The 15,135-nt window shown below is 45.5% G+C and overlaps 1 protein-coding gene across 1 annotated transcript in view; it reads right to left on the reverse strand.

The window, feature by feature from the left end:
* Positions 1 to 15,135, reverse strand: part of ADAMTS2 (ADAM metallopeptidase with thrombospondin type 1 motif 2) — a 190,439-nt gene that overhangs the window by 50,730 nt on the left and 124,574 nt on the right. Inside the window, exon 4 of the mRNA XM_026063320.1 lies at positions 6,514 to 6,716. Within this exon, the coding sequence (XP_025919105.1) occupies positions 6,514 to 6,716 (203 nt within the window). The remainder of the gene's footprint in view (positions 1 to 6,513; positions 6,717 to 15,135) is intronic.

A 15,135-nucleotide genomic window follows, 5' to 3' on the forward strand; every position in this document is an offset into this window, starting at 1 on the left:
TCCTAATCCCATGGGAATAATGTTCCATTGATTCCACTATGGTCACATAGAAAGTCATCAGGCAAAATCCAGGGCTCGCAGMCTCCCTTTCTAGTCCTGAGCCGGCATTTCCACATTTCCTCGGAGAGGAACTCTTTTTTTCCTGCAAATCTCTGTTGAGCGTCATGAGGAGAGAAGAAGAATGAAAGCACACAACACAGCYGAAACTTAAAGGTCACACTGCGATCTCGGATTTGGGAAACATCTACCACGCCGCTCAGAAACACGGGCCATACAGGCGAGTTTAGAAGGGCTTGGCAATGCACATTGCAAAACGGAGATAAATACCCGGCGTTTCGCATGTAAATACCAAGCCTGAGTTGTGATTTACCTTCGCGGCTGTGAGAGCTCAGTAGATGTTACTAAGTCCAAGTTCGCTGCTTCTGACCAAAATGAAAAACATACCGCCGAGCAGATGTGCTGGCAAGGCTCTCCTTAGCGCAGCGTTACGGGCTCTATCTCGTCTCTGTCTGTACTGTTGGCTTTAGAAAGGTCATCGACTTTGTTTTCTGACTTCATGACTAATTTATTTTTCTTAGTTCCTCCCTCAGGCTCTTGGAACTTCCCAGTTTTTGCCTCTAAATCACAGCACTGAGAAATTTCTCTGAACACTGGAAATAAACTATGTTTGCACTGGAAGAATTAGCATTTGTTTGAATTACAATCTCAAGACCACTTTAATAAAATCAGCTATAGTATCATAAAATAATTGATTGCTTTATTAAAATTAATACAAGAGATGGGRCTGTAGTGTTAATGCAATAAATAAGATGAAATCTTCAAATCTAAGTGGTTTGGTTTAGGAAAGTGTCCAAAACTGGGAAGCTGATTCTAATTATCCCTASTCCATCACGCAAACCACAAGTGTCACCTCTCAAAAGTCCCTGACTGCAACCTTTACAGCTAAAGTTCATGTTGATATTTGGAGTAAAGGAAAAATCTTTCTTTTAACAGTAATTACTCTCTTCCTTAAGAATGATACCAAAACCTGTGCTACGTACAACAGGCAAGGCATATTCCGTTTAATAATCAGGAGAAATGCTCACCTAATTGCTATTGGAAATAATACGCCTGTGAAAATTAATAAAACCTGTAGGAGAAACAGAAATCCCTCAGATCAATAGAACTGGTCTTGCATTTATCTGTGGGATTTCTTAGAGTTAGCTCAGATCTGAGGTGTGCACATTGAAATAAACAGATTTGAAATAATGAGTACTGGTGCTTATAAATTATTTAATTTTCAAAACCCAGCCAATTCTATACTACTGAAATATCCTTCCTGTCCTAAAAATGCTTGTTAGTTTAAAAAATACGATTCTGAGTACAGGGTGCCCCATGATTTCAGAGTGTTCAGTCACCACTCGCTTTTCACCAGCTCGAAGCAGACAAGCTTTGCAGGTTTTCATCCAACTGTCAGTTAAAACCGACGGCATTTCTGCCCTTTTCTGTCATTTGGGACTTGCTGTTCTGTACCTGAAGATCTTCATCCCTCGTCATCCAAAGATGCGAAAGCAGAATTCTCACATATAATAGCAGCATCATGTACATCCCATTAAAGAGGACAGCTAACATATTCAAAACCGCCTCAGGGCCACATTTGCAAAGATCTGCTTGGCGCTGAAAGACGCAGGTGAAAGCCCCGTGGGACCTTCCGAAGCCCCCAGCTGCACAACTCCCATTGATTTCAGTTATTCAAATGAAAATCCGCTTAACCCATTTGCTTCGGAGCTGAAGTTTCCCTTAAAGGCAGGCAGAGCCATAATCCCASGGGCTAATTTTTAAGACTGCCTCCCACTGATTTCAATGGCAGGTAAATGACTAAATACTCAGACAAAACTAGCCCAAAGTGAGGCCTGAATCCTACTTAGGGTCTGTCTCCCATTGAAATAATAGCAGTTAGGCACCTAACTGCTTTGGGGAGCCGGGTTTCAGCATCAAAAATATTTTGGGCCATTACACAGATGCTTTTGCCTCCTCCCACCCCAAGAATGGTCTAAAATCAAACAGTGTACATAGTTTTTAGCCAAATTCTTCCAGAAAATATGCAGGAGGAAAGGAGGAAAACTGCCAGCATTAGAAAATGAGGTACTTGATACAAGCTTCAAGTATATTGTTGTGGGAATGGAGGAAGGAAGACAAAATACACAAGGAAAGGTTACAACAGGGCCCTCCCCGGGAAGAATCACAGTTATGAAGAGAGGCATGAAAGCTGCAGAGTTAGAGTCAAGACAGATGGAGCTGATACATTCAAAAACATTTGCAATTGAGCCTATTTCATAAGACTTTGCATTTTGAATGGTAGAAATATTGTAAGATCAGATACTTTAACGCTGCCTCCTTAGGAAGTCTATTATCCAGACACCCATCGGGCATGTGAATCTAAACACGGGATTGCGGAGGTGAAATATTCACCCGAATCAATCCTGCAGGTCCAGTCAGGAGAATGCGCCGACCAAGCCCAGATCTGCTGCTCTCCCACAGCAGGCAGCAAAAGGACTGCTTAATCCTGAAAACTATTTTTAAGAGAGGCATGAAACCATCTGAGAAATTCAGCCCCAGGCTGGCTGTCATCGATACCCACTTTAGCCCAGTAACACCCATCCAGCCCCCAAAGCGTCCCGCAGCGAAAGCCTTTTGTTTCACAACAAACGAGACGTTTCTAGCCTAGTGCTTGTTTAATATTTCCCAAACACTTGTACAAGCAGACAAAATCTCTGCCTTTTTTGCCCTTCTTTTTGCTGAAATCAAATTACTTCGCGTGTTCTTCTGTAGACTGTAAGCTGCAAGATACCTCCCCAAATCTCTCTCCGCTGCTGCAGTGCTCCTGCATGCTATAAATACAGTTAATCTGTGCAATGTGTGGGCTCAGACTTGGAAATACAGAGGACTGTGCAAGATAATATCCTACCCAGGAAGAAACACAGCATGATGTACAGAAGAATATGGTGCAAGCATGAGGCAGCCGAGGGTCTCCAAAGCGAAAACAACGGCATTTGTTCCCTAGCTGAACTGAATGTCCCCAGGGTGCTGAGCAGAACAGGGGGAGCAAGAGAAACCGAAGTTTTTGTATGAGAAAATGACTGGAGGATAAAAATGGGGTGGCAAGAGGCCTAGCTCACTGCAGTGAAACGGCTGGCGCACAGTCAGGCGATACGTGGCTGCAGCCCAAAGCGTTAAAAATCCTCTGGCATCTATCGCCATTCGTTTGGGACTGTGACTTCATTTCCAAACTTTGGGATAACTATTAGCATAGCTAGTCAAGATAGCCAGGACACCCAACCCCTGTTTTTTTCTCACTTTATGGCTTTTAGGTGTGGACTGTAACACATCACTTAAGCAGCATAAAACAGATTTACTGAATAAGTCATTGCACTGGCTTGAAAAAATTTATTGTTTTGATTGGGTTGGTGATGGGGTTCCACCCAAGTTCCCTGGGAAAAGTTAATTAAGGACAACTGCTAGCGCCATCACACACAGTGAAATCAAGCAAAATGGGGAGAAGGAGCCATGCTGGGAGATGTTTCTGGGAAAGCGATTATGGGAACAGATAAAGAATTTTGCCTTCAGGAGTCTGGGCACAAGGGAGAAGGCACCTGGACTTATTTTATTTTTGGAACCACAGAAACTCAACTTTTCCAATCACCTCTTATCTCTAGTAAATACTTGCACTATTGTTTTATTTTTTTACTTACTGTGTAGTCTTTGATTTTATGCTTAATGCCTTGTTACTATACAAAGCTAACTGACTGTACCCACAACCCCAGTAGGGTACATGCAGTCTGATGGTCATAGTGTGATCTTCCACCAGACTTAAAAGGTCAGCTGGAATCTTCCCCAGTTGTCTGTTCTCTTTCAGATACCCTTGGACCTATGCATCCAATCAGAAACATACTGTATGCACATGACCCCGAACAGCTAGAGATCCCAAGTCTTTTCACATTGGCTCTTTTTCTACAAACAGGGGTAAAAAGAACTTCTCAAGGAGTCAGAAGAGAGGACAATGGGATATCAGCAAAGGAGACCAAAGCAATTATTTACACAGAAATTCTCCTTGCATCTATCTAGCAATGAAGGCAAGAGCCAGAGGAGCTGCCAACCTGCTGATGGAAGGAGAGGGCTGGTGTTCTGCGTTGTGATGTGCCCGAGTAGCAGCCAGGAGACGCAGCTTTCCCAGACGTGAAAGGGGAGCTGAGTGAAAGGGATCGGATGTGCAGGGTGAGGATCAAAAGGTATCGGACGTGCAGGGTAAGGATCAGAAAGGATTGCACACGTGGGGTAAGGACCTCCAGCAACATCTGATACTTTCTCCAGAGGTGCCCCGTTCTGCAGTAACAAACCCTTGCTCCTCTATTCTTGAGCAAAGCTTGGGGAGCCAGAGAGAACTGCTCACCACCACCCCTGTCCCTCCGCTGTAATATAGTGGCCAGGAACTGGCTGAGTTTTGAAGAAGGAAAGAATGGAACAATCTTAACGATTCCCAAAGGCTTCCCAGAGCCTCCTGAAGGGCCTTGGGGATGCCAATGCCTCACCACATCTTGGGCACAAACGGACGAGACATATCCTCAGTCCCGAAAAAGACACATTTCTATCTCAGATCTCACAACAGAACAACTTACTGCCTATGCCAAGATTCATTACAGCCTTGTGGATATAGTTACACAGGCTGCACTTTCTAAACCACTTGCAGAGACAGCATGCTCAAGAGTTGTTATTTCTTACAATTTGTGTGTTGGATGCTTTGCTAAAATTAGGAAGAAGTATATTCCAGAGCTGGAACATTTATGGGTTCTTTACCATTACTGTATGCTTTTTTCCTTAAAAATAGATTTAAATGACATGATAAGTAAAGAGTCCTGTTTAATCTATTTCAGCCTGTTTGCCACATTCCTGGTTAGGCCTGTTTGGCTTGTTAATTTAGAGATGTAGAAAACCATCTGTTTCTCTGTAGACTTTGTTTTAAGCCTCAGAGGAAACAAACCACACAAATAAATGAAATTCACTATGTCCTTTCTGTTGGAATATATATATTTACAGCCATCTGAGCATACACTAAGTACCCTATAACTCTAATGTTAGTCCAGATTTCTAAGTATTTACAATACTGTTATAAAATGTCAGTGCAATTGAATTTATTTCACACAAGGGATTTTCTTAAATTGTATTCCACTTCTCATTTCAAATGAAAAACAGTGACATTTTACATTTTGTTAAAGGAATGTAATAAAGGAAGGAAAAAAACAAGCCTCATAATGAAACTACTTATCTTGGAAAAAATACGTCCCAGGCAAAACGTACTTGATAGCCTGGATTTCTGTCTATATATGTGTCTCTATGGCTTGCAATGCCAAGAAGTCACCTGCAAGCACCCACTCTCTAGGTTTCTTCTTAAGCTTCAGCAGTAATATTCTGTCTGTCAAAGACAGAGCAGACCTACAGTGTTTTGCTCGACCATGTTTCACTAAGAACACGTTCGCTGAAACTGAAGTTTTTACAGAAGTGTATTTTATTGAGAAGAGCCTCCTGTTCCAGATGAGAAGGAGAAGGACAAAAGTGATCCCAGAATGAGTTGCCAATGAAGCAGAGTGTTAACAGTCTTTCTGGAGAGAGTTTCTCTCTTTTATTTTTTTGGCCAAAAGAACAAAACGTATTTAGATTCTGATCTATAACAGAGATGATTCTTCAAAACTTGATTTTTTCCCCACAAAATAGAGTCCTTGCTTACTGACGGGGGTACTAAAGGGCTGCCTATGGCCATATCTACTGTGCTGACATTTAGAAAGAAAAAATGGTTCTTTCAAATATAATATTCTCTAGTGTCTGTCTGCTTTCATCACTACTACAGTATAGAGTCTGTTGCACAGACAGTGGTTCTGAAGATTAAATATTTAACTAAGGAAACCAAAAGATGTCAGCCATGGAGTAAATACTAGATCAGTTTAAGAAAGTTAAGTGATATACTGCATAACATTTTACTATGGTATGAATAAAGAGAAGTTAGGTGGCCTGGGACCTAAAGTGATTGTCAATGAATCAAACAATTCAACTGAGTAGTTCTAAAAATGTATAAGCCAATCGAAGTTTCTAATATGACCTTATTTGAACACAGTTCTCCAAACCATGTTTTCCTTTTTTCAGTTTAAGGCAATATATATCTAAAGTGTAATGACTTCCAAGGACCCTAGGCCGTTACCTGTGCCCCCACCCATCAAAACACATAAGCAGGGCTTTTTTCTCCTTGCAGAAGATGACTTAATTTCAGGGGCAAAATCTAGGCCACTTCTAGAAAAGCCAAAAGGGGAGAAGAAAGAGAAAAAAAAGGGGTCAAGGAAAAAACTGGCGCTGGGACTCTTAAAATGTTTAAAGTGTGTTTTGATGGATGAGGGCATCTATGATGTCTTACTCAAAAGGCTAAGCCAAGCTACATTTTCGGGTCTCACAGTCCCCCCATAGGGCAGTTAACAGAGTTGTACTCACAATGTTCATCAGGGTCAGCAGGTACTTCTGAACATGCTCTTTCCCGTGGAATTGAACAACTGAGTCGTCAACGCCCAACAGAACTTCAATGTTGTAATCATCATCAGTCGCGTGCCGGCGATAGCGCCGCCTGAAGCTGTGCACCCGGTCTTCAATAAGGCTCAACGCACCGTCGAGACTATCCAAATTAGTGAGGTTAGCCTCTGAAATCAAACAGACAAACGAGTTACCAACCAGCAGAGGCTCAGAGTCAGGTCTCAGCGAAGTTGGTATAAAGCCGAAGTAGCAGCATTTATGTTCTGAATGTTATGTAACAGCCCGAGTTTCACTTAATGTCAATTAACAATAACATTTTGGCACAATCTCACCCAAAAGATTTTTACTTTGAAAAGTAAAAGCAATACTTTCTACAAGTAATATTGTGTAATAAATACAAGGCCAGGAGTATTAAGTCATTCCCATGTCTGAGAACAATGTAGCTGTTTGCAGTAAAACACTTGAAATGCTTGTAATAGACATAGACTGTTCAGGGGCCTTGGGCTACTGTGGATGTCCTCAATTCCAGAAGCGCGGTTAAAGAGAGACATCACACTTCAAAACATGATCTTCCTGCCCCCGGAATCATATTCCAAGGCAAGTGCAGTCGCTGATATAACCTTTTCATATTCAGACAGGTAGCAATAAACCAGTCCTACCCCTTCGACACCTTAACTCCTTTCCCAGATACACACAAATGAATCAAGAGCAGCGACATGAATCTTTTTTATCTTTACCACTCAGGAACACATTTTAGATATAAGATGAATTCAGTTGTAGCTACGTGCAAGTACTTCTTTCAGCAGCTTTTCATCCTTCATTCCAAATTTGTCATGTCACATTGCATTACTGTATGTTAAAGAACATCAGGCGCAATAGTAGGCAGCTTTATTATTAACTGTTTCTAATAGCACCCCCATATAAAAAGCACGTTCTCTGACAGAATGGGATACGCTTGACATGGCACCTGCATACTAAAAATTAACATGAAAATATGGACTCTTGACATGTCACCCTATAGAATAACATTGATTACCATTGATATCATTATTATCATTGGCATTACAATAGCCCCTAGGAGGCCCAGCACGAATCTCTTGATTCCAGTGAATGTCAGAAAAAGATTTGCTCAGAGAGGCTAAGAACAGCAGGCAGAGAACTGTGGATTTATTAAAGGCTTCTAGCGCTTAGTTCAGAAAAAACATAAGAGGAAGCAAAGGGAGGAAGTGAAAGCTGTCACCCTCAAAGCAGACACAAGAAACAGCACTTGGAAACGCTACAAAAGAAAGTGGATTCTCCGTCTTCATTTATTCAAATTTTCACATCAGATAGGGGCTGCTTTGGAGAAGATGAACGAGTCACCAGGTTATTGGGCTCATTACAAGCCTAACCGTGCTCTTGCCTTAGCACCCTGCGTCGGGTGCCCGTCGTAGCAGCCACCGGGCAAGGCGCAAGGGGCGCAGAGCTTCCCGGGAGCTGCCTGCCGCAGCGGCAGCCCGGACAGCCCCGTCGGGCCTCCAGCTGGCCAGCGGAGAGGCACACGCTGCCTCCCATCTCCCACCGCCACTACCGGCCTTCTCCCTCGCTTTCCACCGTGTCTCGCGTGTGCCTGAGCAGGAGAGATGCTTCTCTCTGTGGCTCCTACAAGAGACCTGCACTCCAAGGACAGCCGTGGAAAGACATACGTGCCTGGACAGCCTTACCTGCACTGGAAGGTCTCCCCTCTCTTCACCCCATGGAGTCCCCCATGCCTGCACCTGGCCCAAAACCAAACCCATGTGGGGCTCCTACATCCCTGCGGAGCCACGAGGGCCTTCTCCAGTGAGGGCAGTGTTTAACGCAGCCAAGGAATCCAGCGACCACGTTCCCATCGCCAGCCTCAAGGCTCCCAGCAGCGTCTGCTCCTGGGGCTGTTGGAAGTTTTTAAAATGAGGCTGGGCAGAAGGCATGATTCAGCATGAAAATTTGCTCTTCACGCAGAGCCCAGCTGTCACTCGCAGGTTGGCCGTGGCAGGGGGAAGCAGCCAAGCCTTGCAGCGCCGGGGAAGGCTCTTCATCCCGGCTCAAAGCCTGTCAAGCAGCCAGCTGCAGCCCTGTCTCGTGGTTTGCTCCACTGGGAAAGTTTCAGAGTTAATCCTTGCTAACGCCCAGAAGTAATTACTTAGCTATCACAGAGGTCTCAGGAGATTTGCTATAGGATCATGGGGCAATCATACATTCATGATCTGTAAGGCAAATGGCAGTTACTGTAAAATTTGACAATAAATCTTGTAAGCTCTCTAGAAAGCGAGAGAGGCTGGCAGGGGCTGCAGGTCGTGTCCTCTCTCTGCTGCTTGCACAACTACAGCGATAAGCAGCACGGCCAAAGCCATCAGACGTGCTGCCGCACAGCAGCGGTGGTTGGCAGGTGGGGCGAGAGACGACCTCCGGGTGCGAGTCCCGCGGTGTGACTGCAGACGGGGGCTCATGGGGGCTGCGGACGGGCAGCTCTGCTCACCGCGGGGCAGGCCAGCCTCCGCCACCGCGCTGTTACCTTGGGGGACGGTCAGCTGTCAAGGTATCTAGAGCTTTTGTGCTTTCATTTCTTTCCCTTCTTATGTGTCACAGTCAAACTAACTCCGAGCGTGGGTTCTTCGTTCCTGCTGCGAGTACGTCAGCCGGAGGCACCAGTGGGTGCCACCCAACTATTTTAAATTTTGCTTGATGGCATAAAATTCCCCACACCCTCATTTAGCCTGGTGGCACTGGCACTGCCGAGGAACCGACCCCGCATGCTCCCCGTCAGAGAGCGAGCCGCTCCGGCTCCTGCCGCCCCTGGAATCGTCCCAAGACCAGCAGCCCAGCTCAAAGTATTTCTGACAGTTGCTGCAAGACTTTTGATTCACATCCCAGCTTCCCACTAACTGTCTTTTCCCGGGGGCCGCTCTTGTGACAGCGAGGGATGCCTCCACGCACAGTCTGACCACACATCACACGCATTCCTCATCTGGCACTTCTCTGCCTCTCCGTCTCTCGGGTGACAAATTGTTGTATTCATTTGCCCATACTATGTTACGCCAATGTTATATTTGCTCATAAATGACAGTTATGTCCAAATCAAATTAATACCCATACCTTACTATAGAAGAAGTGAAACACAATTCCATCTATGGTAAATCAGAAATCTGTCAGGTTCAGGCTTCTGCCCTATCCATCCATTATCATCATCATAATCATATCCATTTGACATCTCAACTTTCCTCAGTTATATCAGTTAACTCTGTTGTTGTATCGTTATATTCTTAAAAATATGCCAGAAAAGACAAGGGAATAACTCAAAGAACTAAATAAGCCACTAAACTCCCCTTTCACATTTTCCACACGCTATCCTCCTTCTAATCACCCCAGCACTCTGTACAATAACCTTCCGAAAGTCATCTCAGGCTGCACTGTATTTTACTAAATCATCCCAAGAACTCTCCATCAGATGTTCATTTTCAGCAACTTTTGCCAAATCAGTGCATCAGCCACTAATTATTGGTGCCAACTTTGTTCTCCATCTCCCCAGAGCAGACACTTGGCATTTGCAGGGACTAACAATAGCCAGTTTTGAAATCTTCTTATTCCTACTAGAAAAAGTTCACATTTGTGAAAATTAAACCCTGAAAGACAGGGTTTTATTTTTCTCTTGAGCTGACTATCCAGAATAAATCAAAGGACAGCAGCACTGCAACAGTTCACCCACAAATCCCTCACAAAACTCTGCCTTTTCTTTCAAGCCAGCTAAAAAAACCATTGATGTTTCAGTGATTTTCTCCTAACACTGCAAATCATCTTCCAGGTCAAAAGAAAAAGTGACCAAGTTGTTGACAGAAGGCAAAGCTGTGCTTGTGGCTAAAGCACAAAGCTGGGAGCCAGGCAAGCTGGGTTGTCTGCCTGCCTCTGACACACGCTCTCCCTGCGACGCTGGAAGATGCGGGTGACGGCTGGCCCCTGGGAGCAGTCTGTCAAGGGAGAAGTGTGTGCACAACCCAGCTTGATGCTGCAGCCTGGATTTTTTTGGGTGTCCTCCATTTTTGCTTGCAGGTGACGCAGGCAAACAGTCCCAACCGCTCTCCGGCAGCAAAATCCTTGTTGTTTGCTGACTCAAGAACCAGACGATGTCCCCAGCTGTGACAGCCCCGTGATTCATTACTGTGTGTAGAGCACATCGAGACCTAAACAGAAAAGGTCTTTGTACTGTGCAGGTGCAAACTGTTTCCACCGTTACACATCACACGAGCTCCCTCTGCTCTGCTCCCTTCCAGGCAACGTGCAGGATCCCAGTCCACAGCCGTGTCTGCTTGCTCTCGTATTGAAACTGTTCCAGTTGTGAACCTGTGCAGGGCTTCCAGTCCTCATCCTGCGTATATCAACCACAGTATCAAAGTCTTCACGCTGGACCCCCTGGCATACCCTGCTTGTCCGATACAGGAATTTTCCACCTGTGACAGTTCAGGATCTCTGACAACACCTTATTTTCTGGGAAATTTTGCCGAGCTCATTAATCTTTGATATCACGTGCTTTACACAAACCTAATTACAGCACCTCTTCTGATTCTGCCTTACCCATTCTGGCAGTCAAAGCTCAAACAGATGCTGTGAGTTACTGAAGCATGAACACGGTGCCTGCCATGAAAACTCTGCCTCTCCCCACGTTTTCTGTCACTCCCTTTAGGACACCCACCAAAACTGCAGATGTGGGTTATGATCTTGTTTTGCTTCTTGATGACCACTTTCCACAAAGCTCAGGGAAATACAGCTGCACCCACAATTCTTAAGAGTCTCTAATGAATCTACCGCACTTTAAAAATAACATCCACTTTAGGGCTCACCAATCTCACAGAAGCAATAGTGTCCCAATAAAGCAACTTCTCATTTTTTACTTTCTCTTCCTGCTAGGGGGAAAGGCATTTGGGGGAGAGCACAGAGCAGAGACCAGGGCAGGCAGCTGGGAGACTCAACTACGGGATTTGTTCACAGCCATCATCTGACACTTGTCAGCAGAGAAGCCACTCTGATTTCCTTTTAAATATGAGTGTGCAGCATTCAGATTGGCCAACCAACATTTGCAATGAAGCTTGTTTTCCTTTGCAGATGTTTCCTTCGTCACAGCAGGACCAGGCAGATACCTGAGCCGACTGCAGAAGACCTCCTTGGCGGACTCGGAAGGCAGAGCCTTTCCAACTTACTGTATCGCGGCTGATCTCCATTCCCAGACACGCTTCCAAAGGAACTCCTGGCTTCCCATTCCTTCACGTGGGCTGCTGCAAACTACAGGCGTTTTTTGTTTTTTTAACTCCTGTGACTCAGACCGAAGGCCAGGGAAGCACAGCTGGACCTGGGGCTGTTGTGGTGGCACATCTGCATGGCAGAGAGGCCACCTCCCAGGCGCACACTCCTTGGCTGCAACACGGCCACCAGCAATGCTCCTTGGAGGCCAGGTCTCACCATCGCAGCGCAGGTGCGAGGCCGTCCATCACCCGGTGCTGCAAACGCAGGAGAATCGGGCTTGGAGGCAGCGAAGCAGGAGCAGGCTGCATGGAGTTGCTTCAGCTTGCAGCTTCCCACTGCTCTGGTACACCTGCACCTCTGGTAAAGGACCAGCCTGCCAAAGGACTGCTCTGTTGGGAACAGCACTTGAAATCACCAGTCGTCTGCCTGCAAATCAATAGTTTCCCTGATTTTGCTTTTTTTTCTATATTTCTACTGATTTGTTACAGTCCTTCTCACCTTCCCCTTCGCTTTGTTTTGTTTTCCAAATGTCCTCTGTCTTTCCTTCTCCCCTTCACATTCCTGCTCAGCCACTTTGGTCTTTCATAATTCATAAATCCCTTTTTCACACTACAGCCTGCATTTGGGCCCTTATGCTATATATCATTCATAAGAAAACTGGGTAAATCCAACAAGGTGAATTGAAATGGAAGAGAGCTGCTGCGAGTGGAAAGCAAACTGCAAACAGGCTATACAAGGGAAGCAAATCACACACGGTACATTGGTCACACGATACAAAGTTATCTCCGTTTAAAAAAGCATCCCCAAGAGGACGTTGCCTCAACAGAAGTTTACATTGAACTTGGTTTTCATAGGATTCATGTGATTTCTGGAATCAGAGATTAAGCCGGTGGCTTCTGCCTGGTAAATCCTTACCCAAGAGCAATTATTGGATTCTTCTGGGTGTGTGTTCAAATTCTTTCCCTTCCACTTTTTTGTATAAACGAAAAGCAAGACCACACTAGCGCAGTCTACAGAGCAAATATGCAACAGGCATCCTCAAAGAGGGTACGAATCCCAGTCCAGCCCTTATCTGCAAAGCAGCAGTAATTTAACTGGAAACGTTTGGGCTGCACGCCTTGCTAATCATACGATCTGATTATGAGCGCCCTGCCTCTTAATGCCATTTCTAGGCAAATCACGTTTTGACCTGGAGTCTGCTCCAGCTTTCATCGGTCAGTGGGAAGTTTGTCATGGGTGCCAAGGTAAGCCGGACTGGGAGCTTCAGAAAAGGTCTCCAAAGCCAGCTGCAAGAAGGCCACCTACTGAAATAATCTGGGCTTGGCATTTGAAATCAGCAGGAGTTCAAAGTATTTAACAGTATTGAAAGTATTGYATATTTGGGCCTGTTCAGAGCATTCTTGCAAACTTCTTGGGTAGGACAGTCGTCCCGTATTTGCCAAACGAATGCACGTTAACCATACTGGAGCAGTACGCTGCACAGAGCTGCACTATTTACAAAAGCATGAACCCATACACACCCGACACCTTCGTCGTTACCGTTACGGTCATGACTCGGATGCGGCATAACGCTTCCGTCACGTGGCGAGCCCRGAACGCAGGTGAGGTGCCATCCGAGCTACGAGGACAGGAGCCACCTCAATTCGCTGTCTTTGCTGTCCCCTACACCACAGCACAGTAACATTAACTTGAGGGACGGGCTCAAGCGTCTTCCTGAATCCAGTTACAAAGACTAAAAAAGCTGAAGGCTACCGAAATGGCACAATATAGAAGAAGAACTTCCAGAAGTGAAAAATAAGTCTTCTCCCCAGGCTGCCCCACTTAGCCCAGTGACAACAGCCAGGTGAAGCCTTGGCAAAGAGCCGGGCCAGAGGCACTAAGCATAACCACGGCTAGCTGCTGCCAAGGACATATTTTCTGGCGTGTCACAACAAAGGAAAGGTATTTCACTGCTGCAAAGCCGGAAACTAAATCCAACCCACAGGGCCACAATCAGGCCATGAGTAACACAGKGATGAAAGATAATTGCAGTGTGAAAAGATTAAGTGATAGCAAGGTAATATCTGGGGCTAAAATACTTCGTTGCAAAACCGTGAAATACATTGTGTTACAATTTTAACTTTTGCACTGGAACATAATAGGCAAAAAGGAGAAAGGAAAAAAAATTGTAAAAGGAACCAGGCAAACAAACCATTCTGACCTTGCTGAAATGGAGCATTTTGAGACTAGAACATAAAGTTTTTCCACCAGAAAAACACATCCTTCAGAAAAATTTCAGCTACCAACCTTACTAATGCAAATAAAGGTCTCACAATTTAGCACTAAATACCGAAAGAGCGAGATGTGTGCAACTGGATAATTAAAAGTAAGCTTAAAAAGGGGGAAAAAGCTATTCTGTCGAAAACTAATTTATGGGTCAACCTTTAAGTTTCACTTGGCGCGGACGTAATGATGGCATCCGGAAAATGCTTATCTTGCAAATATTTTCGCAAGCCGTTGTAAACAGGCCGGTATTCTAGAGTCTGAGACCTGCAAAATGTATATTGCCCGATTTACCACGTTGCACCAGGTCATACGGTCCGTGTGCGAGTGCCTGTGCCCACCGAGTCGCACCGCCTGCGGCCCGCACGCACCTGCACGGGGGCCACGCGTAACTCGGGCTCTGCTTTAGATGAATCACGCAGATTTGCAAAAGGCGGCTCGAAAGCCCGCTTGGTCTCATTTGCAGCTAATGCTTAATTAACTCACTCAACCGCACAGTACTTAGCGTCACGGCAGCGTTTATGTGATAAACTATCCGTCACCAAGCAGGGGGAGCGCGCGGGCAGACCGTGGCCGGGCACCCCGTGTCAGTGGCGCGCGATATCCGCGGGTGCACGAAGGAGCTCCAGCGTCCCAAACGCAGAGTCGTTTCACTTCGCTTTGGCCAAGGGGCACGATCTGACCCACCACTTTTCTCCCCCCCCGCCACCAGGCTTCGAGGAGATGCTTACGGGCGATTTGAAAGCCTGCCACTGAGCTGTTCGAAGGCGCGATCCATATTCCAAGCACGATGAAATTACGGCAAACGAGCGCATTAAGGAAGGYGCCTCGCTGACCCGCTGGCTTTGTAGGTGACGTGTCTAACAACCCCATTTGCATCTTCAACAGGACGAAATGCCAAAGCRTGGGACAAGGCTCGAATAACAACAGGCTACCGGGAAACGCCAGTTGTCTCGCTATAAGCCACCTATTTTGCAAGCAGGGGGAAATTAAGTTTAATTAAAGTTTAACAAATATTAAAAAACACCCAGGTAAACATATCTCAAATTCCTACCACTAGGGGAGGCAGGC

The sequence above is a fragment of the Apteryx rowi genome, unplaced genomic scaffold (assembly GCF_003343035.1).
Source record: "Apteryx rowi isolate R43461 unplaced genomic scaffold, aptRow1 scaffold_2, whole genome shotgun sequence".
NCBI lineage: Eukaryota > Metazoa > Chordata > Aves > Apterygiformes > Apterygidae > Apteryx > Apteryx rowi.